Source organism: Lissotriton helveticus, chromosome 5_1 (assembly GCF_964261635.1).
Source record: "Lissotriton helveticus chromosome 5_1, aLisHel1.1, whole genome shotgun sequence".
Lineage (NCBI taxonomy): Eukaryota > Metazoa > Chordata > Amphibia > Caudata > Salamandridae > Lissotriton > Lissotriton helveticus.
Window position 1 is genome coordinate 229,901,880 of NC_136065.1, and position 24,861 is coordinate 229,926,740.

The 24,861-nt window shown below is 47.6% G+C and overlaps 1 protein-coding gene across 1 annotated transcript in view; it reads right to left on the reverse strand.

Annotated features, from left to right (window-relative positions):
* CCDC183 (coiled-coil domain containing 183) overlaps positions 1-19,622 on the reverse strand; it is a 309,578-nt gene extending 289,956 nt beyond the window's left edge. Inside the window, exons 1-2 of the mRNA XM_078640859.1 lie at positions 19,502-19,622; positions 10,798-10,919 (exon numbers count right to left, since the gene is read on the reverse strand). Coding sequence (XP_078496985.1) covers positions 10,798-10,919; positions 19,502-19,571 — 192 coding nt within the window. The 5' untranslated portion in view covers positions 19,572-19,622. The remainder of the gene's footprint in view (positions 1-10,797; positions 10,920-19,501) is intronic.
* Between the last annotated feature and the right edge of the window lie 5,239 nt (positions 19,623-24,861).

Sequence of the window (24,861 nt, forward strand, 5' to 3'; positions counted from 1 at the left end):
ATCATAAAAGCATTACACAATAATATAAAAACAACATATCGGAAACTCAAGACTGTACTTAATACATCAAATGTTAAAAGCAGAATAAATAAGTTATTATTTTTTAAAAGAAGCATTAAATCGATAAAGACAGTCTTTTGAGACGTATCAACCAGGCCCATTTTAAAAATTTAGACACAGCACAAACAGTAAGGGGGGCAGTATTGGTCAATAAAATGCGAAGAGCCACAGAATGTTGGCGGATACCCATCTCATTACAAAGCGGTTTGAGCCAAAAGGATCTCGGGCGCGCATAGTCTGGACAGTCAAGAAGAAAATGCGCCACTGTTTCGCAGCAATCAGAACAAAGGGCACAGAAGCGTGATACCTGCTTATTCGAATTCCATCTGGAAAGAAGGTCGGCTAGGGGTAGAGTTCCTAGTCTGAACTTGATGTACAAAGCCCGGTCCATTGGAATGGAGATAATATCCAAGAAGGGTTCAAAGGCAGTAACATCTTTGATCCTCAAATATGCTGCGGTGGAGTTGCAGTGATGTTGATTACTCATGAGTTTTGAGGACACCCAACCCCAATATATTTTTTTCAGGATCTCCTTTGGGGGTGCTGAATGAGTAAACCAGCAGGAGCCCAGGCCTAGTTCCTCGAGCAGGAGTTTAATGTCCCTAAGCCACTTGATCCTTTGCCAGCCAGCCGAATGCATTACCTCTGCCAGCCCATCTGCATAGGATTTTAGATCCGGGACCCTCCACAGTCGGGCCCACAATAGGAGGGGCCGGAGGCGGGCCAGATCTTTAATTGGTTTGCAGCCCGCATCCATAAGCATTGGGACAGTCGGGGTGCTCATCGGGACTGCCAATAGATCTTTGATGAACTTGTTCTCTGCTTTGGACAGGGACTCCATGCCACCCAGACCCCATAACTCTGCTCCATAAAGTGATGCCGGTACCGCTCTGGCCTTGTATATATCAATGATTGGGGATACACAATGTTTCGATGATGAATTGTACTCCTTTAACAAGGCTCCCCCCACTCTTTTGTGAACCAATGTCATTTTGGTGGTATGGGGTACCCAACTCATGCTGTCACTCAGCCGAATTCCCAGGTAGTCAAATTCTGCAACTTTTTCTAGGGGAATAGAGTTCAGGATAGGAGGGCGGCCCAGTTTTTTAGGCGGGTGCATTACTAGATATTTGGGTTTTTGTACGTTTATAACAAGACCTCTCATTACACAAAAATCCTGAAACCGGTTCAGGAGTTTTTGGAGGCCCTGGGGAGTTTTTGAGATGAGAAGGGTGTCGTCAGCAAACAACAAAGTTGGAATCTTAACGTTGCAGAGTGTAGGGGCGTCTGCTGGTTCTTCGAGCAGGTAATCTACCACCCCGTTCACGTAAAGCGAGAACAGGGTGGGTGCTAAGACGCAACCCTGCCGAACACCCCTCTCTACCTTGATCTTGTCAGTCTTCTCCCCATTCAAGCCCCACCTAACCTGAGCGTAGTTCGCTTTGTGCAATTTCATTAAGAGGTCCACTATGTATGGAGGCATCCCAAGGCCGTACAGCACCCTCCAGAGTTCCTCCCTGGGAACAAGGTCAAAGGCAGTCTTCAGGTCTATAAAGGCCAAATAAAGACTGCCCTTGCCCAATACCACCACCTTCCAATACAGTAACAGGAGTCTGAAAACTTGTTCAATTGTTCCTGTACCTGTACGGAACCCGGCCTGCATCTCGGATAGTATGTGATTTTCGTCTACCCAAGAAAGGATCCTTCCCAAAATTGCTTTTCCCGCCACCTTCTGGGTCGAGTCTATCAGGCTTATGGGCCTATAGTTTCCCGGGAGATCACGGTTTCCCTTTTTAAATATTGGGACTACCTCGGCCCCTTTCCAGGACTCTGGGACAGACCCTCCCTCCATGATGGCATTAAGGAGAGCGGATATCAACACCCCCCAGTCACCTGGTTGTGCGCGAAGAAGATCCCCTGGTAGCCCATCCGGGCCTGCTGCTTTTAATGGAGTAAGGGTTTTAATTAATTTCGTAACCTCTTGGGCAGAAAAAAGAACCATATCTCTGTCCAAAGAATAGGGGGGGAGAGTAAATTGATCGTTAAGTGGGCCTTCAATAGCACAATAAAGACCCAGAAAATGATCAAACCAAACCTTAGCTGTGATAGTGCACGTCCTCAAGGTGTCATCAGGGCGCTTCCTACTACCCACCAAGTTCCAGAAACTTCTGGCGTCTCTCCCTCGACTGGCCGTCAGGAGTTCCTGCCAGAAGTTATCTTCCCACGCCTTCTTAGCAATTCTTTGGCAAGATGAATATGACCTTCTAGCCTCCCTGATCCTTATTTGGGATTTTGATTTTACTGCGTCAATTAGCAGAGTCTTCGCCTCTCTGCACGTACGATTAAACCAACCTTGTCTAGCCCTAGAAGCTGGTCTCTTTCCATTTGTGCTACCTGGGACAATAAAAAGGTCACTGAGAGCCAATGTTAGTTTGCAAAATCTTGCAGATACTTCCCCCGCCCCGCTCCCCAGATGATCAAGATTGCCTACAGCTGCCGCTAACATCTGCGATATAGAAAGTAGTTTCTCAGTTGAAAGTGACAGCTTGGCCCATTTTAGCCGACGACCACAATTCGAAACTACTGACATATCCGGGACTGAGGGGCACAGAATTTTTCTGCCTGAATCATCTAAACACCTGTTGAACATGGTGAGTGAGAGGAGGTTGTGATCACTTTCTACGGTAGGTGTAATAACCATATCCTTAACCATATTCCATAGGTGGATGTTAAGAAAAATATAATCTATTCTGGAGGAATGCGCGGGCCTGTTATAAGTATGAGCTCCCTTTTTATCCGAGTTAGTCCTACCATTAAGAGCCCTTAGGTCAAACTCGGATGTTATAGAGTTGACCTGGAGCCCCACTTCCGACCATTTCTTAATTGGAGTAAGCTCTAAAGCCGGTATACCCCACCTATTATCAACGACCACTTGATCCTCTAGAACTTCTGGTCCGAGGGGCTCAAAAGTACAATTGAGGTCGCCTCCCACCAGGGTGCAATGCTTGTGTGGCGAGGATCGAAGCAAAGCTTCCAACCGTGCTATGACGGGAGATTCTCTGCCTCTCTTTACCCCTCTGGCATAGATATTGAAAACATTTAGAATAACCTGGCCCTTATGATTTTTTAATGTGATGTTAAGAAGGTCGGGACATTGGGTATCGTGCTCGTCCACCCTACAGTTGAGTGCTGTAGCTACCCATATGAGGAGGCCTCCCGAAGGACGGCCTCGACCACCCTCAGTTTGTACAGCTGATATGTGGTGAGACGAATATCCCGCCTTATGAGAAGGCTCCCTGCACCAGGTTTCCTGGAACAAACATATGGAGTATTCCTCCACCAGGATGTTCCAATCGGGCAGGGTCAATTTCCTCTCTAGACCGGCCACATTCCAACTGAGAACCCTAAAGTGTGGGTCCGTCACAGTCGGGATGCTACCAGCCTCGATGGTATTCACCAGGTCTATATCTCCCGCCAGAGGACAAGCATTCGTGAACTCACTATGGATCGGCACTATCCCTAGTTCCCTTATGCCACCTAATACCCTATGCTCCCTTGGGGCGGGCAGTGAGTTGGTTTCTGCAAACAAATTTAAGTTTCCGCAGTTAGGGCTACCAGTCGCTCTGTTGGCAATTGGACTCCTGTTCTCTTCCTGGCAATCAAGGGATTGTCACCGTCCCCACCCTAAGCCATTCCACCCGCCCGAAACAGGAATGAGCGGGATGGTAGTATGTATAAGATTCTGTGAAGGTGGGGCTGGTATCCCTGGCCACGGACAATTTCCGGGGCTATTAGCCTCATCGATCAGGGAGGTTAAAACACTAGAGGGGCGTGGGTAGAAAAATGTTAGGTCAACAATACCAATACCACCCTTGCCCGTACACCAACCCTGTCTTGTTATCCATCCCACCACCCTTGGATCTTGGAAATTGACCACAATACAGTCCCCCCCCAGGTTTTTAATGGTGGAGCCTATCCAATCTATTCGCCTCACTTCCAGTATGAGTCCATCCACTTCCCCAGGTAGGTGCCGATTCGCCCTTAACCAATGCATAGCTTTGTTTTTAAGCATTTGGAAGGTCTCTCTCTGTCCCGATGGAAGTGGTGGGACGTTAATCAAGACCGCTACATAGGAGAAGGAGTCAGGAGTGAGGTTCATGGGGGGTTTCTTATATGGGGGCCTTTTCAAGGGAGGTAAGGACGGACTAGGGACAGAAGAGGCAGGGCGGGGTATCAATTTGTTCGATGTTGACTGGTTTCCTACTGCCGGGGCAGGTAATATGGCAGCACCCTTCTTAGCACCCTCCAGTCCTCCTCCCACTGCAATACCCAATGGATTAATACTAGATGTCGACTGTTGCACGACAGGCTGACCATTTGATGCAGTGATGGGGGTGTTTAAAACAATCCCTAATGGTGCCGAGTTAAGCGGCTTCGGTGGTCTCTTTACCGCTCCATTGTTGGTTTTTACAGACAAGGGGGAGTTGGGATGTTCCCCTTGTCCCTTAACGTGTGATGGGGCTTGAGCAGTGGTCTGGCAGTTGCTGTGGCCATCCTGCCGTGAGTGACTTTTTATTAATGCCTTGGTAGAATAGAAGTTGTCCAGAGTAGCCTGCTCGAAGTGGTTTAGGCGGTCAGCAAGCTTAGTAAGGCGTTCCTCTAGTGGAAGCAATAGGGACCGTAGTATCCGTTCCACTTCAGGAAGCAAACTAGTCAGCCACGGCTGTGTATCGACCGTCATCGTCCCTGTGTCTATAGAGGTGAGAGGGCTGGGGTCTGTGTTGCCAGAAGGTGTAATTGCCCCCACTTGCTTAGAAACACCCCCTCGACTCTCTACAGTGTCTGCCTTGCTAGAATACATGCTTTTATTGACTTTCCAAAATTTGTGGGGTGGTTTAGGACGAAGGTTTTTCCTAGATGTGCTATTGCTTTTCCTTTTGAGACCCATTTTAGATTTGGTCAATGGAACACACACCACAGGTAGGGGGGTTATAGTTTCAATAGGGCTTACACGGGGGAGGATCGAATCACCCACAACACCATGATTGGCCCTATTCATACTTACATCATGACCCAAATTGCAAAAGTCAGGTAGTTGGAGTGAGGACAATGGGGTTACTAAGGCAGGAAAGATTTGACCAGGGCGCTTATCCCCCGAGTTCTTTAGCAGTTCAATTGATAGTCTGCGCTCAGCGCGCCTCTCAGCAAGCGATTGCTCCTTGTCAATTGGGTGGACGGGGCGATTAAAAAACGTATCCAAAGGACCTACAACAGATTGGCCGACCTCGGCCGTTGGAGACCTCGAGACAGGTTTGTTGGGTGGGTCCGGCATTCTGAAGCGTTGGGAACCCCCTTGGCTGCTAACTTGTAGATTGGTCCAAACGTCAGCGGAATGGCCCAGCCCGGCCTCCAGCGGCCCCGGACGGCCACAGATGGTCCCGCCCTTGTCCCGGGCTTCTCCCGGTGCGCTCCCGCACGCTCCCGCATAGCGGAAGCTCTACAGACCTAAGTACACAGGTCCTGTTTGATCGTTGGCTGATAGGCAAGGGGGCGTGGCCAGCGGGGAGAGCAGCCCAGGTGTTGCTGGTTGGGCGCGCAGGGACTCCTGGACACTGGAGTCCCTGCTTAGCAACTCGCAGCCCCGCTGGTCCCAACACCACTCCCACGCACCTCCCAATCAGTCACCTGCAGCCTGCAGCCAACAGCCTCCTCCAACGCAGGCGCTCTGCGGGACCCGCGAAGCGGGTCCGGCGAGTCGTCAGGGAAGCCGCTTCCGCCCAGCAGCAGAGGCACACCAGGTCACAGTGTGCAACGTAGAATGCGTAGAATCCGGTAAGAGCAAGCAAGGATTTCAACAGGGGTCCCAGCTAGGTGAGGGAGAATGCCGCTTTTCACTTCCTCGGCAGGGGGGCGTGGCCAGCGGGGAGAGCAGCCCAGGTGTTGCTGGTTGGGCGCGCAGGGACTCCTGGACACTGGAGTCCCTGCTTAGCAACTCGCAGCCCCGCTGGTCCCAACACCACTCCCACGCACCTCCCAATCAGTCACCTGCAGCCTGTAGCCAACAGCCTCCTCCAACGCAGGCGCGCTGCGGGACCTGCGAAGCGGGTCCGGCGAGTCGTCAGGGAAGCTGCTTCCGCCCAGCAGCAGAGGCACACCAGGTCACAGTGTGCAACGTAGAATGCGTAGAATCCGGTAAGAGCAAGCAAGGATTTCAAGAGGGGTCCACTAGGATGTGGACTTGTGGATTACACGGTCAGACGAGCAATAGCGATACGTTTGCCCCCAGATGAGGGTTGTATGATGGAAACCCACATGCATTTACCCCGCTTGCCTTTACAACGGAGTAACTACCCAGACTGCGATGTTACCAGGTGTTTCTTTACCACACAAGTCGTTACAACGACTTGCTTTAGGGGGTGTTGGACTTTGGAAAAATATAAATTACTATTCCAACTCCAGTCTTTGCAACAGTGGGGATGGTGCTGGACTTAAAAATCCAACACCAATCCAAAAACGCACCCCCTAAAACAAGTTGTTGCAACAATTTGCGTGTCAAAGTAACGCATGTTAACGTAGCAATCGGGATAATGACTGCATTGTAAAGTCAGGTCATTGCTGTAACTGTGGGATAAAGGATGTTTCCCCCAGATGAGGTAACACTTCCCTAAACAACTGACATAGGCTACTAGACTATAAATGCCTTCATAGGATCACTATACCCCCAGTGAGGCTTAAATCCTTTGGATTGGATCTGGGTACACACTGCCATCAGTGGCAGCAATTGAAAGCAGACGTCTTTCAACTGGCATGAGCATGCCCAATGCTGCTAAGTGACTCGTGTTTAATCTTTAGATGATCTCTGACATGATGAACACACCTTTTACCCCGTCTCCCCTTGTGACTCTAGTAGCTTTTATTAAAGAATTGCTAGCATCTTCAAGGCACCTCTCAGCTACACTTCTGCTGATGTCCAAGCAGAGGGTGGCTCTCTACTGGAGACCAGTTCCTACTATAAAAGACTGCATGACAAGCTTAATTCCATTGCAGCAACATGAAGGGTATCTATGCAGGGGTGGATTGGCACTGTGGGCACTCGGGCATGGGCCGAAGGGCCGGTGTCTCAGTGCACTCTGTGGGCCGGTTTTTTCCCCCTTTACCAGTCCACAGAGAGCACTGAACGAGGAAAGCATCTTAACTGTGCAGCCGGCCGTTGAGCGATGATCAGCTGTGGCCTCTCCTTGACCCCCTGCCCTGCCAAGCAATCATGCTGATGGTGTGCTGGGGAGGGGTGAATGTGAGCCATTTTCACCTAGGCCCCCCTGGGACCCACGCATCCCAGAAACAGTGCTTGCATTAGTCCTCGCCCAAGGCCCTTCTCATTCAGGGCATAGTGGGAGAGAAAGAATGGGTCTCCCTGTGGGGGCCAGGTGATGTGGGGAACTCACACCATCTTCACCTCAGCCTCCACCCCACCCCCAACCCCATGGATGGCCCAGCAGCTGTGTTTTTGCTTTAGCCCCTCTCCTGCAACGCCATTGCCCTGAGGCAGTGGAGGGCTGGGGAGGGCTGAGTAATTTACAAATAGCTGGGGCCTCGCTGTTTTTCAGGTGCTCCTGCGCTGGAGGGCTGGGGAATAATTGTTTAAGAGAAAGGGGCATCGCAGTTTTTCAGGTGCTCCTGCGCTGGAGGGCTGGGGGCCTCGTCGTTTTTCAGGTGCTCCTGCGCTGGAGGGATGGGGAATAATTTTTTAAGAGAAAGGGGCCTCGCCGTTTTCAAATGCACCTGCGCTGGAGGGCTGGGGAATATTTTTTTAAGAGACAGGGGCCTCGCTGTTTTTCAGATGCTCCTGCTGGAGGTCTGGGGAATAACTTTTTAAGAGAAAGGGGCCTCGCAGTTTTTCAGGTGCTCCTGCGTTGGAGGGCTGGGAATCATATGGTAAAAGAAAGGGGCCTGGCTGTTTTTCTGGTGCTCAGCTTGTAGGACATTGTCACCTTGGCCCTGTGTCCTTCCCTAGAACAATATCCTCCCACTTACATTCCTTGTGTGTTTCATGAAAGGGCACACCCGCAAATGTGGGCCACGCCCTTCAAATGTGGGCCACGCCCCGCAAATGTGGGCCACTTTTTTCGGCAGTGTCCTGGCCAAATTGCGATCCCAATCCGGCCCTGTATCTATGTGACAATTATATCACATACATCATGACCTAGAAAAATATGGGATGCCGTTCCAGAGTACTCACTGAAAACAGGCAATATAGATACAATGTGGGAAGTTGGCGAGACAAGTGGGTGATGTGGAAGATGTAGGCAAACCACTGGTATACCTTGATAGACAGCAAAATATTTTGTTCGAGACAATCAAGCATTGCATCAACACCCTGCCAGACCTACCTATTCCTCACTCCACAGAAAAGTGCAATGCCATAGACCTCTTCTTCAGTGAAAAATTATAGAAGATCTCACAGCACATCAGTTATACCAAGCCTGCTTCATCTCACATCCATCCCTTCCTGTAGAATACCGCAGTGCTCCATCTTCAAAGCCCTACCTCTGCTAGATCTTGCTAGCATTCTCAAGTCACTCAAAGCCTCTAATTCTGAAGATTATGCCTTACCGTCGCCATTTATCAAAGCTTTCTCTGAGGATGCTCTCTTACCGTACTTACCATTGTAAGTAAGGATAAGCACACTGAGGAAATGCAGAAAGCTCTGCTTGCATTACTGACTGAGGTTCCAGTATAAAACCATATACACTTGTTCGCAAAAGTTAACAATTGACGGTAGTTAGACGGCTCCCAGATTGATCCCTTTTTGTATGCAAATATATGCTAAAAGGGAGCCTGTTGAATGCTTTCAAAATAAAATATGCACAAACTAAAACTAAAATTTGCAGAAACTCTATGCAGCTTGAAAAAAAATGTGTGTTAACCTGTTGTTCAGCAACTTGTTGTATAACTTTAAATACGATTTCCTTGACCTACCATCTAGTAAGACGTATTTGATGCATGTCGATATTTAAAAAAAGAATAATTGAGAATCTGTTTAAAGCCATTATGGGCCTCATAATGGGCAACATGAACATTAATTAGAGGCCCAATTCTAAAAGAAAGCCATAAAAGTGCACCTTTATGTGTAGTATTGAAGCAGATTTTCGACTCTCAGCAACTCATGGGACTTTAAAGAATTAGGCCTGGAGACGGTGTTCCTAGCAATCTTTTGTACATTTTAGCATGAGCAAATATGCACCTGTATATCTGCTCGCACGGAAATCTGATGAGCAATTACAAATCCACACACCCTTTTTCCTTTTATCATAGGAGTTTTACTCCTGCCTTTCACAGTAGTAAATGTCCAAGCTGTTCCAATGATAGAAGAGATTAGGTGAATACCTTTAAACATGTATGCTTGTGGGTGTATGCAGACTGGCAGGGCATTTCAACCTTGAAACCATCGCTTCCTGCCTACCAGATCCTATATGTAGGTCGGTTGAAAGGTGGCACAAACAAAGCTTTGCTACAATCCAAATTCTGATATATGAGACCAGGTCTAATCAAAGAGGATATTATTAGAGCTTTGATATAATGAGAATACTGCTATAATGTGTCACCTCATTTCATCACATGTAAAGAGTCAAGTGGATTTGATTACAGGGTAAGAAGATTTCTGAAGCACCCCAATACTTTGATTAGTAGATATTTTATATAATTCCACACTCCTAGAAGAGACATGCTTAACAGTGACAGTATCAGGTGCTCAAAAGTAGCAGCAGTTAGTTTCCTGGGGCATGGCAGAGTTTCCTGCGCAGAGTGACATGCTGCGCCACAAAATGCTGTCAATTACTAATGGGGCAAGTATGAAGATGTGAGGTGGGAACACACAGCAAAGGGAGAGGGCAGTGGGGGATCTGAGCAGAGGATGGATCTAGCGGTGAAGAGGGCCGGGAGGGATTTAGAGGAACAGGGCCGGCTTTAGGGCACTGCGACTGGTGCGGTCGCAGTGGGCGCTGACCTGTGGAGGGGGCGCGGACCTCAGGGGGGGGTGTGCAGTGTTTAGCAATACCTTATGATTGGAGAGATGAGGGACACTTTTGCCCGTGGGTAGTGAGAGAATCTGAGGAGGCGGTCATGGGATGTGGGGGCACCAAAAAGGGTTGTCGCAACGGGCGCCACCAGCGCTAAAGCCGGCCCTGTACAGGAAGGGGACAGCTCTAATGTGGGCGATGGGACAGCGCGGGTGGTTATATGAGGAACAGGGGATCCTAGGGGCTGGCAGGGCCGGACTAGGAAGAGCAACCAGCTCTGGCAATTTGCTGCTCATCCGACCCGGGGTGGGGTGGGGGGGGGTGCTAGCAAGACGCACCTCTCCTGCTTTTGTTACAGGGGGCTGATATTACAGCACTGCTGCAAAACCGGACCCAGTGACAAAACCAGCCCCAATGGGCACAAAACCAGCCCCCATCCCTCTGGGTCACCTGGGAAATGCCCAGTGCCGGCTACGGCCAGTCCGGCCCTGGGGGCTGGGTTACTCCAGGCAGAAGACAGTAGTAAAATTGGCTGGCGGTGCTTTGCAGGGCAGAGTTCAGGGGGCAGCATGGTAGGTCTCGGCACATTGACTGGAAGGGTATAGAGGGATGGATGCCACATAGCACCCGTTTACTCATTGCCCTACCAGGAATGGTTTACCACCACACAGAGACGACTGAAATTGCAACCTTTCTAACAGGCCCAAGCCCGGCCTACCTTTTGAGCATCGTGCAATAAATAGAAGTCCTCTCTCAAAAGCGTCTTCAGGTGATGGATAGATTCTCTGTTTTGGATAATGGTCTTTTCCGGTCCATGTTTGAATGCTCTGAAGCCCTGTTCTGTAAAGGAATGAGAAATGTTTTTGTCAATCACTCAGGCAGTAAAAACTTCTTGTCATAATTAAATACCTGTAGATTTTGAGACAAAATATATTTCTTTTAGGTTTCTTAGTAATTGGGATAGAAAGTGAACCCTCTCTTTTGAGTCACCCAAGGGTAACAAATTAGAGAGTTTCCTGTAATTACCAGCACTTTTGAACCTTAGTCTGTTCTTTCTGTCAAGATTTAGATTTTAGAAAATGCGAAGACGTTCAGGTTAACTCACTAATGGCTCCACGAAAATGATATTTATAAATATATCTGGCAGGTGATTTAACCATTTCCCTGCTGCTCCCTTTATCTCCAGATTAGTCTACATAGGTAGATACATTTTTATGCGTCAGTCTATCAGCAGAAGAACATAATGGCAGGGCCAGATGCTGTATGGGATACAGAATTTGAAGCCATTGTAATGTACTGTGTTCTAAAAGTTTTCCACTTTTGTCCCTCTGATGTTCCTGAGGTCGAATCAAAGTCAGGTGGTCTCTCCTACCAGTAAGAAGGGGGAGACCCGGTTCCCTGTGCACCCCCTTCCATTCATGTTCTTTCTTTCTCCACTTCCTGTGCTCCTCCCCAGCAGTCTCCTTGCCTTAAGTGAGGAGGGGCCTTCGGTGAAAGGACCCGGTTCCCGGTCCATCCTACTGAACCTAGTCCCCACCCCAAATTTTCAACCAGGACGCTGATTGGCTGATGACTAGTTTGGCCCCTCCATGTGCCATACCTCTTGAGGCTTACTGGTGGGGAAAGTGTACTGGCCCCGTCCCGGTATTACACGGAGGGACCCTTCCTTTTTCCCTGGTCAGAATCCAACATGGCGATGTGTACAAATGCTCTGATGCTGCCTCTGTTGGTTTCTCTGTTAGCAGTGCTGGGGTTGGTGCATATTGGCTCATCATGTGAATGTAGAAGTAGGTTTCTCACAATAAAAGGTCCAGGCTAAGGTAGTTAAAGTGAGTAGACTTTATTCAAGTAAGAAGAAGCTTTGAGACCCTATTACGCAGGTAGTCAGGCGTAACTGCTCTCCCAGTTCAAACAGTGCTTGGCAACCGTCACCACATTCCAGAACCAGGAATCTGTGGCTGACTAGAAGGTGCAGAACACCACATCACCTCCCCCTTCATAAACAAACAGACGAACAATAAAGATAATTAAACCAAAAAGTTAAAGAAAGGCATGGAAATAAACAAGTTGTACAAAACACAAATACATTAAGAAACAAAATCTTGAAAACGAAGAGGAACACGCTTCAAACGAAGCGGTCTTAAACACCTCTCAGGAATCTCAAATTCTTGTTCAACCAACTGTGAAGAGGAACCACTGGTGGGCCGCGCAGGTGTTGATCGGCATTTTGCAACTCTGCCCAAATTTCAAATCCAGTGATCACTTGTTTTTATGATATTTTAAACAGCTTGATGACCTGAATTGGCTGACTGAATTTGGACTTAGCAGAAGTTTTCCTTGGCAACTTGTCCTTGACCCAGTCACCAACTTCAATTATTGTACTCTTCAAAGCCTTTCTCATATCATAACAAACTTTCCTTTCATCCATCTTACCTTTCTCTCTTTCCTTCCAACCATCCGTGCTACCCACCTTTTCATCAACCAACGCTCTGTTAGCAGATACCCAAGAGGGAGCCACTTCCACATTCGCCATTCTACCTTTACAGCCGAAAGGGAGCCACACCTGTTGAGGAATGGGGAGTGAAACAATATTCTCTCACTTTTCTTCTCACAGCAACCTCCCAGCAATAACCACAAGACCTAGCCTGTTGCATAGCTTCCTTAAGAACCTTGATAAAACTTACAACCACACCATTACTTTGTGGGCGATACAGGGCAGACGTCTTGTGTCTAATACCCCTTGAATATTCAATAACAAAAGGAGAGGTAGGGAGAATGAGGCACTCTCTTAGTCCCCGGTTAGTTGTACAAAAACAAGAAAAGAGAGGTCAGATCAAACACTTGATCAATCTAAGCGTAAACTATATAGACCACAGTTCAAGGAGTCAACACAAGATTAGATTATCACATCCGATTTGGGTGATAAAGAAAGCCCTCACACACCGACCTAGTCAGTGTCATGCTTCATCATCGGGCCCCACCGACAGAGGCCGAATGCCTCTGTGGTGTGCTGCGACGCCAGAAAGACTGCGGAGCAGGTTTTTTGTGTGTGGAGGGCGTGCTCTTGTTTACAGTAAAAATTAAAAAGTGCCTAAAAAAGGGTATCGAAAAAATATATTTAATAAATGATCCCTGAGGCACAAAGTAAAGAGTATTACGTGTCTGTATTTATATGCCAAGGTTCAAGGTTGGTAAAATACAGAATATACTCAATTTCTTCCAGTCAACATGTTTCAGCCATAAGGGTGGTATATTACCGTGGCATTCTTAAGGACTATACCCCGGCGGTATGGGCTCTCTAATCACCCACCCTGACCTGGGGACGTGAAAGTGAAAATAAGGAGTGAAAAAAGTGCATAAAAATAGTGGAAGAGTAAAATACTCGATTCCAAAAATACTCCGTAAGTTTGGAGTGTCACTGCACTTTCAAAAGGGGCGCTACTAGCACCATGGGTCTCGGGAGGGGGTCGGAGCGACCTGGCACATCGCCCTCAGCGCTCTCGACCCGCTGATCAACCTGGTTATGGCCTCAAATCCGGACCCCGAAGATCTTCCAGTAAATCGAGCCATGGAGACTAAGGTCCCTCAGACAGTGCAAAAGGCACTTGCAGTGGCCCTACGCCCCATAAGGAAACAGCTTGAAGGTTTTGCAAGACGCCACGGCTATGATAAAAAGAAGAAGCAAAAGCAAGCAAACCCCTCTCCTTCTGCAGCAGGTTCGGACGTACAGAAGCAATGGCCGCATGCTCAGTCCATGGCTTCCTTGCCAGCTCGGGAGGCTTTAGACCAGCCAGGTTCTGGTGGTAAGGCGAAGAGTAAACGCCCAATCGTAGTGGACACAGATACCACCACCACAAATACGGATACCAATACGGACACTGACACCTCGGAGGAACAGCCTCCCCCTCCCAAGAAGGCCAAGGCTGCCCCTAAGTCGGCGGAGGACAAGGCTCTCAAAACCTTTAATTTTGATCCATCAGACATAGTATACCCTTGGTCTTCGGACTGGGTCCCGACGCCGGAGGTCTCTGAGTACCTTCACGAAAACCTCAGGAAGAGTTTCAATAGGGAAGTTCGCAACCGACTACGGTCGGAGTGCGCGCGTCCAGATATACCGGACAATGTCGCTGACACTCCGGAGATTGATGCCAGTAAGTTAACCTTTTTGAAAAAGTTTTCAAAAGACCCCAACCGGGGACTGGACAGGGCTTGGCGGGGCTGTCAAGACAAAATGCTTGACGTAGTAGGACCCCTGGCGAAGATCTTAGAGATGGTCCTGGCGGAAGGGCGACACCGGTGGATCCGGACATCTTGGCTGGCTGGGCTCAGCGCGCGATTTGCTTAGTAGGCAACGCAAATTGCGCTATCTCTTCGGAGAGGCGCAAGTCCTTGTTGCTCAGAATGGACAGCAACTTGACCGAACTTGCGGAAGCGGAGCCAGGTCCCCTGGCGGGAGGTTGTCTCTTCGGAGACCGCTTTATTAAGGATGTCACCAAGTCTGTAGGGACTTTCACCGCCTTGGATAAGGCCCAGAGCGGTATCAAACGTGCACTCACACAGGGTGTTTTTGAACAGGGCCGGGCGAGGCGGGGGTCGCTCGTCAGGTCGAGGGTTCCAAAGAGGCTCCCAGAGAGGAGATTTTGGTCGCGGACGTGGAGAGTGGGACTCCACCCGCGGTGGCACCTTCTATCCGTCTCGGAGAGGATTCAACAAAGGACGTTTCCAGTCAGGAAACAACAGAGCAAATTTCAAGGCACACCAGAATTCCGGTGGGTGTAACAGATGTCTCTCTGTTTCCATTGGGGGGTCGCACGCAGCATTGTCTTCTGCAGTGGCAGGTGATGACTCAGGATGCTTGGGTCTTGCAGACCATTCAAGGGTTTCACCTAGATTTCTATTCACATCCGACGCAAACATTCCCCCCGCCACCTCTCCATTTTTCCCAACTAGATCACAGTTTCATAGAAGTAGAGGTGGCAGACTTGCTGCGGAAGGGCGCGATCGCTCCATGTCAGAGAAGCCCTCGCGGTTTCTCCAGCAATGTCTTTATCGTTCAGAAGAAAGGAGTTGGCAACAGGTTAGTGCTCAACCTCAAGGAGTTCAACCAGCATCTGACTTACAATCATTTCAAAATGGAGGGTATTCATTTGTTAGCCGATTTGCTACAAGAAGGGGATTGGATGGATGGATCCGATTTTTCCTCTACACCGCAGATTCCTGCAGTTTCTTTGGAACGGTCGATGGTACGAGTACTTGGCTCTTCCTTTCGGTCTCTCCTCGGCTCCCTGGTGTTTCACCAAAGTAATGAAGCCGGTGGTGGCCTATCTCAGGGAAAGAGGAGTGCGACTGATCATTTACCTAGACGATATCCTGATCATGGCGCAGGATCGGTCTATTTTGCAGCACCAGCTGACCATGACTATTTCGCTGCTCCAAGGCCTAGGGTTTGTGATAAATCTGAAGAAGTCCGTAGTGGTCCCGTCTCAGGTGATAGATTTTCTGTGGTTCACGATCAACTCCCTGACGGCGCAACTGTGTCTCCCACAGGCGAAGTTGAGGGAGTTGAAGAAAGAAATAGTGAAGTTGCTGGACAGTCAAATGGTCACGCTCAGGACGCTGGCCAGAGTTGTGGGGATATTGGCGGCGTCAATCCAGGCGATTTTCCCGGGTCCCCTGCATTACAGAGCCCTCCAGCGCCTGAAGATCAGGCACCTTCAGAAGGGTCTCTCGTTCACGGACTCGGTTCCCCTCACGGACGAGGTCCGAACCGAGCTTCAGTGGTGGCTAGGTCACGTGGATGCCTGGAACGGCAAGGCGATCTTCGGATCGCAACCAGAAATAGTGATCGAATCCGACGCCAGCAGATGGGGCTGGGGGCGCGCTGTGGAGATGTTTCCACAGGCGGCAGATGTTCCTCGCAGGAGCTGGAGCTTCACATAAATTGATTAGAACTACTAGCAGGATTGTTCGCGGTCCGCACGTTATCCCCGAAGCAGACATCTTGTTGCATCCTCCTGCGTCTGGACAATGTGTCCGCAGTGAGGTATATCAACAAGTTGGGAGGCACGAGGTCGTCTCTTCTTGTCCAAATAGCCAAAGATTTTTGGCACTATTGCCTTCAGAGCCAGATATCGGTAATAGCGGAGTACATTCCAGGACAGTCCAATCAGGTGGTGGACTGGAACTCCAGACACCTACGGGATTACAGCGACTGGAAGCTGCTTCCCCAAGTATTCCTCTGGTTGCAGGCGATTTGGGGTCCTTTTCAGATGGATCTGTTCGCCTCCAGGTTGACTTACCAGATTCCCCGGTTCTTCAGCTGGAGACCGCACCCGGTAGCGACAGCGACCGATGCATTTCTGCAGGATTGGTCGCAGGGGATCCAGTATGCCTTTCCTCCATTTTTGTTGATTCCCAGAGTAATGACTCAGGTGATCAGGCAGAAGGCGGAAATAGTCATGGTGACTCCGTGGTGGACGTCACAAGCGTGGTTTCCCAAGTTGTTGCAGTGGAGCTGCGATCGTCCCCGGTTACTGCCGAACTTGAAGTGGTTGTTGCAGGGCCCTCGTCAAGAACAGCACCCGTTGCTGTTGGAGGGCAGGCTAACGCTGATGGCATGGAGGCTTTCCGGGAACAGTGGCAACTGCCGGGAGTTTCGAACACGACTGACGAGTTCATCAAACAAGCATGGGCTCCTTCCACCAGGAAACGTTATTCCGCAGCCTGGAAGAACTGGGTGGATTGGTGCGTGGGACGACACCTGGATCCCGTGGGGGCAGAGTTATCCCAAGTTTTTAACTTCCTGTCGGAAAAAGCAGCCGATGGCCTGGCGTACCGTTCGGTCAATAACTTTCGTTCGGCTATCTCAGCGGGGCATGCTCGGGTAGACGGGAAACCAGTAGGCAGGCACCCGGTTGTCTGTAAGTTGTTGAAGGGAATCAGGGTGGCTAACCCTCCCAAACCCAAGTATACAGGTTTGTGGGATGTCTCTGTAGTGATTTCGTTATTCAACAGATGGCCGGTTAATTCCCTTCTGTCCAGAAAGCAATTGTCAGCAAAATTGGCCATGTTGCTCTGCTTATCATCTTGCAGGAGGTCTTCAGATGTGAGAGCACTCGACGTAACAGGTAAAGCGTTTACCCCAGAAGGGGTTTCTTTTCATATTACAGGTCGTACTAAAATATTGTCTCGACATATTTCTTATAATTCCTTTCCTGAAAATGAAAAATTATGTGTGGTCCAATGTTTGAAGACTTACGAGGAATGTACGAAGGCCTTGCGGCCGCAGGGCTGTTCTCAATTGCTAATTGCTATTCAGAAGCCCTTCAAACCTGTAGTGGCTGCCACTATTGCTAGATGGCTTCGCTTCATTATGAAAGAAGCAGGTGTTGATACACAAATTTTTGGTGCTCATTCAGTAAGAGGTGCGATGGCATCAAAATCATATGGTTTAGGATCAAGTATCCAAGATATTATGCGTTGTGCAGATTGGTCCTCTGAATCAACGTTTAAGACGTTTTATTATAAGCCGGTGGGAGATATTACTTCAGTGGTATTTACTCAGCGTTAAACTAGCATAATCTGAAGCCTCCGGTCCTGTAATAGAATCAAAAATTTGCTAGCATTCGCAACAAGAATTTTCAATTCTATTAAGGACACGGAGGCGAGGATTATCCCACCCGGCTTAATGTACAATATGTCATACGCTTACCCACCCTTTATGCAATGATTACAGTGGTGTTATTTCCTTTATTGCAGGATCTGATAAGAAGTCGGACTGATCGACCTCGGATGTCAAGATGTTAATCTGAAGCTGTTCTTCCACGTTGGAGGATTGTGAATGTTCAAGTTTTGTTGGACTTGTTTCGCCTCAAAGAAAGAGGATGATGGAAGCACGCAAGGGGTTCTTATGGACTGTGGGGGCGTGCCTATACTCATGTGTGTTCATGGGAAATTAAGTTTGTTAATGTTTTTTGAAAATATTCATTTTCATTGGCTGCTGTGTTTTGTGCAGTAAAGATTGAGAAGCATAATCCTCGCCTCCGTGTCCTTAATAGAATTGAAAATTCTTGTTGCGAATGCTAGCAAATTTTTGATTCCCTATCAAGTACCAGCATGAACTCTGACCTGCCCTGATGCCTCATGGGAAGCGCATCAACCTCATACAAAGGTACGGCGCCACTGTCTAGGTAGCATCATTCACTCACAGCTGTAGTGGCTAAACACGGGGACTCACACATGTTCTCCACTTTCTGTTCCGTTCTGTCACTCCAGTCCAAAGAGTGGTGGGTGGATTATAAAACCCGATGGCACCTCGACTGTCGACTCAGGTTCGACTTGTTGATCACCTCTCCAGTTCTCAGGCTGTCCGCTGACCTGCCAATCACACACTCACATTGCGCATGATCGCATCCCAGACTGCCCCGACAAGCCACGAGACCCCTCCTGCTGCTAGCAGAAACTATTTCGTTATTTCCCACACGTCTATGCCTTCCTTGTACAACAGCGCCATCTACTGGCGATAGTAAGAAGGTGCACGTGGTGACAGGATGCACTCAGTTCAGTTAGACACCTCGTAAATAAATAGGGGAATCTTACACCACCTTACAATCAACATTGAACCCAGGCACTGCTGGGGTGTTGCGGCATACGTATCAGAGCTCCTTGCAAGCCCAAATGATCCGACGACAGGGAGGCTCGGAGCTTCTTTCACTGTCCATGAGATCATGGTGACTGAGGTGGTCCACTTAAGTTATGCACAGGAAAAAAAGAAAGACTGGCAGAAGACCAGAGAGCGAGGGGGGGAGGCGAGGTCCGACCCCTTGTAACGCCCGTAGGGCCATCTTGTCCACCATACATTCTCCAACACCCAGCACACCCGTGAACAGGGGAAATGGAATGCACCGACGGGGAATAAACAGAAGGGTGAGAGTCCACTTCCATCACCGGGGAGACAACTGGAGAGGCGAGGGGCCAGCTGTCAGGACTCCTCATACAGATCAAGGACCAAACACCACCCGGATACATTATCCTTATGTAGCAGAGTGGCTGGTTCCAGGCTGAGTGCACAAACACAGCTGTTAAAGAGAGGCCATAGAGTGCCCACAGAGGGGGTCAAAAATAGATACAAACTAAAAGAAAACTCTTCTATCAGGGAAAATGGCGTTGGCTACGAAGCACCGGGGTGCCCTGGTGAAATGTCCAGTTCCCACTTCTGACATATGGACCTTTGGCATCTACTGAACTGCTGGGGAGAAAGTTCCAGTTCTATAATGGAATTGGCTATTATATTGCCCGCAACGTACCTTCGCACATGACAGTGACCAATTACAGTGGGCAAACATGTCCGCGAGTGTGACAGACACACCGCCATCAGTCCCAGACACACAAGGGACTCCTAAAGCATAAAAGGCAAAGCAAACCTTGAAGCGCGAGGACGACCCGCAGCTCCCGGACCTGCTCGTGGATGTCCCACTTCTTCTGATACTTCATAGTGTCAGCCTGCGGAAGAGCCGCCCTCCTGGGCCGCCGCCGCCGCCTCCTCTATCGCGTCCGCGTCTGACTGTTTCTTGACGTTACAGAGATGCAGCCGGGTTCAGAATGTCACTTTACAAATCTCTCTGGATATTGTGATGTCACGCATCCTCAGAGCGTGACATTACAGAACCCTCTGGTCATTGTGATGTCATGCATCCTCAGAACGTGGCTTTACAGATCCCTCTGGTCATTGCGATGTCATGTCACGCATCCTCAGAGTGTGACGTTAAATCCCTCTGGTCATTGTGATGTAATGTCACGCATCCTCAGAGCGTGACATTAAGGATTCCTCTGGTCATTGCGATGTCATGTCATGGATCCTCAGAGCGTGGCTTTACACATTCCTCTGGACATTGCGATCTCATGTCACGCATCCTCAGAGCGTGACGTTACAAATCCCTCTGGTCATTGCGATGTCATGTCACGCATCCTCAGAGCGTCGCTTTCTTTACACATGTCTCTGGACATTTTGATATCAGTCTTCCTCAGAGCTTGACTTTAACACCCCCCCCCCCCCCCCGACAATATGATGTCATTCATCCTCAAAGCGTGACTTTACAAATCCCTCTGGACATTGTGATGTCATGTATCTCGAGAGCGTGACTTTACACATCCCTCCTGACGTTTCGATGTGCATCCACTAACAAAGGCATGGAGAAATCAGGCTGTTTGCTGATAAGCTTTTCCTCTTTAAAAAAAAAAACTGCTGTCAGTCGCGTATTAGTCAAATCTGCCAACTTCTAACAACATTTCACCGTGTACGAGGAGGGGCAGGGCTTACAGCTGATCACTTTTACCGGTCACAGCCCCCCACATAAAAAGCTTCAATGGCTGCCTTTGACAGGAACGATGGAACTAGGGGTGCGGGAGGTGCTGCAGTACCCCCAGAAGAACCTTACGTTAAAATGGAGAGTGGTCAATAAAGAGGCCTTTTAATTTTGTCTAATTTGCCCTGCATTCAGAGACGGAGGTCAAATGCCAGGCGATGTCTTCTGACAAACTGCCCCTTATTCGTGTTTTTTTAACACGGAAAATGGGGTTTACTGTTCTCTTTTCTTACTGCAAGGAGGGTGAATTTTGCAATCAAGGGACAACCCTACAGAGTGTGAAACGATAAGGCTGCCGTTTGTTATGTGTGTTTTCCAACATACAACGCAATTGACATACTTGTAAATGAACTTTACAAATATTTCAAAATATATCTACAGCAAGTAAACAGTAAATGGGACATTTTGCGTTTTCTCACTCTGAATTGTGATCAATACAAAGAAGATTGTAATAGGATCAAAACAAAAAGACTTTACTTGTGCGATAAATATGTATAGAAATCAAATTTACGCAAATTATTGTTTGTGGGCCATATAAGTGTAATAGTAAAGCTGCATGCCAAATGCACATTTAATTCCAATTTCAATGGAAAATGTGCTCTCTGTACATGCAGTGCCCTACCAGTCCATCCTTTATGCATATATTTTGGATAGTGTGCTTCAAAATGCACATACGAACACGTGCAGAATGTGGACGTGGGCCGTTTGCTACTCTTTTCCTTTATGTAGCGATTTGAATGTTCACAAACCCTCCGATTTCAGTGACCTAACATGAGACTTTTTTTTTAAAACAAATTTTATTTGTCAAGTTGCACATATATTGCAGGGCTCTGCACTCCAGAGACAACTGCACAATCCAACTATACAGATATGTTGACTTTTTCCAATGAAATCCAGGCACATACCAATAACAATAAAAAGAAGATTACCCTAACTCCCCCCCACCACTCCCCCCTGATCGCGCAAGATCCGCATAGTCTAACATGAGACTTTTGAACACTTCCAGCACAATTGGTCGCCACTGTCCTGGGGTGATTTCAAACTCCCTGATGGACATCGGCCATGAAGGGCCTTCTAACCTGAGCTAGAAACCCATTTGAGGTTTCTAAATGACTTTTTGTACCACCACGTGATATTGGCTCGTCACCGGGAGACTGTGTAAAGGGAGCCGATATCGAGTTCAAGTGATGGTGAGTTATGTGCACAGTCCAAGTTCTAGGATAATGGAAATGCACAAAGGCAGGTGGGGCTAAAATAAAACCAACAAATTACATTATAGACAATCAACCAGAAATTAATGTTACAGAGTTTCAAAGTCCCCATATAGAGGAGGCCTTCAGAAATATGGCTTTGAAAAACAAAAACTGCCATCATGAGACTCATTTCAAATTGATAAGGAAAACAGTGGTTAACAACAAGCACTTGTAGCAGCAAAGATAGCTCCAAGCAAAGTGACCTTCTTTGTACCTCTGTGTGTACCTGATGTGAACTTTTATTTCAAATCAAATTTACTTGGGCACAGTTCTGGCTCATCCTCACATCCAATTGACAAATGGAAGAAATGGCCATCTACTTGCTTCTTCCCTGGTTAATTGCATTGGATTATTTTAAACGTCTGATCTGTTATTTCAGTTTAGTGGGATTCTGAGCATTTTGTTTCCAAGTCCACGTTTCCCATATACGTCCTTTACTTACACCAAAATCAGGGTTGGAAGGTCTTAGGGTCTGTGTTCAAGGGTGGCAAGTAGGAGCAAGTCCCTCCAGTTTCCAATACTGTCGCTGTTGGTTCAATCTCAGGGACGTTTTCCACACACTGGTGATGTGAGTAGCTACAATGTCGCAGCTCTCAAATTTGTTGGATTTGTCTTTTATGTTTGGGTAGCTCCAGAACAGGGAGGTCCAAAAGGACTTTTCTTTTTGCTTTTCAGATCTAATTCAGAGTATCGTGCATGATTCAGTAATGTGGCACAGACTGGTCCTTCTAGTTGCACTACGTATAGTATTGGTTCAAAAATGTGCTTGCCCATGGGCTGTTTGGACAGGAATTTGAAGTAGTCATATTGGCCCAAATGTGTGAAAGCATCCTGCATTTCCTAAAGGTGCGATTCGCAATTTCAGGCCATTAGGAAACGCAAAATGCCATTTTGGTATGTATGGAAGGCATTTTCGGTGGTGCAAGTTGCGATTGCCATAATGTAGAAATCTCTTTTAGGGAATTCCTAAACAGGAAATCATAAGTTGGGATTTCCAAATAGCGAATCGCTAGCACTATGTACAAAGGATTTCCTTAATGTGAATAGTCGCAAAATGGGCACTTAGGAAATGCAGTTACCATCAATGTGTATCAGGTGGTAACCAGGTGCAAACCATAAAAAGTCCCCCAAAATGCATCTGGATCTTTCAGAATGGCGCTCTGTATGTCTTGGTGAAGAGGATGAGGATTTGGCTGGTAGGCAGAGGAGGAGACAGGAGAGAATATTCAGGGTGAAGGTCACCCTTTTTAAACAGACTGAGAAGGAGATATATGAGAAGTACAGACTAAGTAGTGAGGTAATTCTGTATTTAATAGCTGAGTTACAACCTCAGGTACAGACCCCAATTGTCAGAAGCAATGCAATTCCAACACATGTGCAGGTATTGTGTTGTCTACACATTTTAGCTTCTGGCAGTTACCAGGGCGTCTTAGCAGTGACAGGGAGAGTGTCACAATGTAATTTTTCTAAGTTTTTCCACAGGTTTCTGGACATCATGGTTAGCAACGTGAACCAATTTATGTATTTTCCAAAAACTCCCCAATATTTACAACGGAGCAAACTAATGTTTCACCGGGTAACACAGTTTACCAATGTAATGGGTTGTGTTGATGGCACACATATTGCCATTTTCCCTGCAAATGAATTCATTTATAGAAACAGAAAAAGCATACATTCAATCAATCAGGATTCGTAGAGCGCGGCTCATCACCCGTGAGGGTATCCAGGCACTAGGATTCTGTTGCATTCACTCAATGTACAGGTAGTGTGTGAGGCCTCATGCATCATAACTGACCTTGTAGCCAGATTCCCAGGCAGCACACATGACTCTTCATGTTCCACATCAGTGAAAGAAACAATCTGACTCAGGCTGACTTTGTCGATGGTTTTTTGCTTGGTAAGAGAATTGGAAATTTAGTTCATACAGTGTCCAATTGTGTGTTTATAAAATGAATAAATAGTCTATCCTTCTCATACTATTTAAGGAGACAGTGCATATGCCTTGTGTCCTTGGATACTGACACCATACTTACATCCAAGAACCTGAAGTGAAAGGCAGTACAACAGGGCGCATAAGACAAGGCAAGCAATAGTTGAACGCACCTTTGGAATACTCAAATATCGCTCCAAATGTCTCTAAAAAACTGGTGGAGCACAACTCTACAAACCAAACACCTGTTGTGCAATCATTGCCACACGTGCCATTCTCCACAACATAGGCATGAGGAAGGGTCTTCACAACATCAACATAGAGCCAGAATCAGACTCAGATGACAAATTACCACCACTGCAGATTCATCAGGTGTTGTATAGCGTTTTAGGGCCCTAGTGTAATTTTCCAGATTCATGCCCTTATATAGGTAAAATTCACCTTGCAATTATATAGGCATAGAAATCATACCCATATTTAGACATAGCCCATCCAGTCCAAATACAGGCATGGCTACTTCCACTAGTTCCAAAAAGCAATAACGATTTATTGGAAAACTCGGCTTCAGCAGTCAGGGACTTCCCCTTGCTTGAATATTGATTTGTCCTAGAAATTATGGAGTTTTCAAAGAACTACCATTCCCTTGGGGTTCTTTGGTGACGTTATTATGTCCAACTTTACGTCAGACCAGGCACCTTCAAGGTATAAATATGCCTACACTTGCCTAGCAAACACACGGTGGTTCAGGAGCAGCTCGACTATCTACTTGCCCGACACAGCTCGCTACAGCAAGTGCCGAAGGAAGCCGACCCTCCAGCTGACGCACTTCTCTCGCTGAGAATCCAGCTCCAGTGTTTCCAAGCTCATCTTGCGGGGTGTTGGGAAATCGAGTCCGAGAGAGACAGATACCAGACCTCCTTCATTCTAAAACCAAGGTACAGAGCTTATTAGACCCTAAGAGAAATCTTGGATAGATTCTCGGCTTAAACAAACTAAACATATGCTACACCATACTTACTTCTTCCCCTCGTACTAGACTTAGGTTAGGTACATTGGGGTATGTGTATTTTAGAAGCACCAGTTGAGTACTTTTAGTCTTTGTTATTTATGTATGTATTTTATGGCTTATAAACCATACCATGCTTTTACAGTATTATTTTATAATACTCTTCTTACTGTACGCATTATACTTTGCAACCAGTATAACGATTGTAGCAGTTCACTTTACCTGCAAG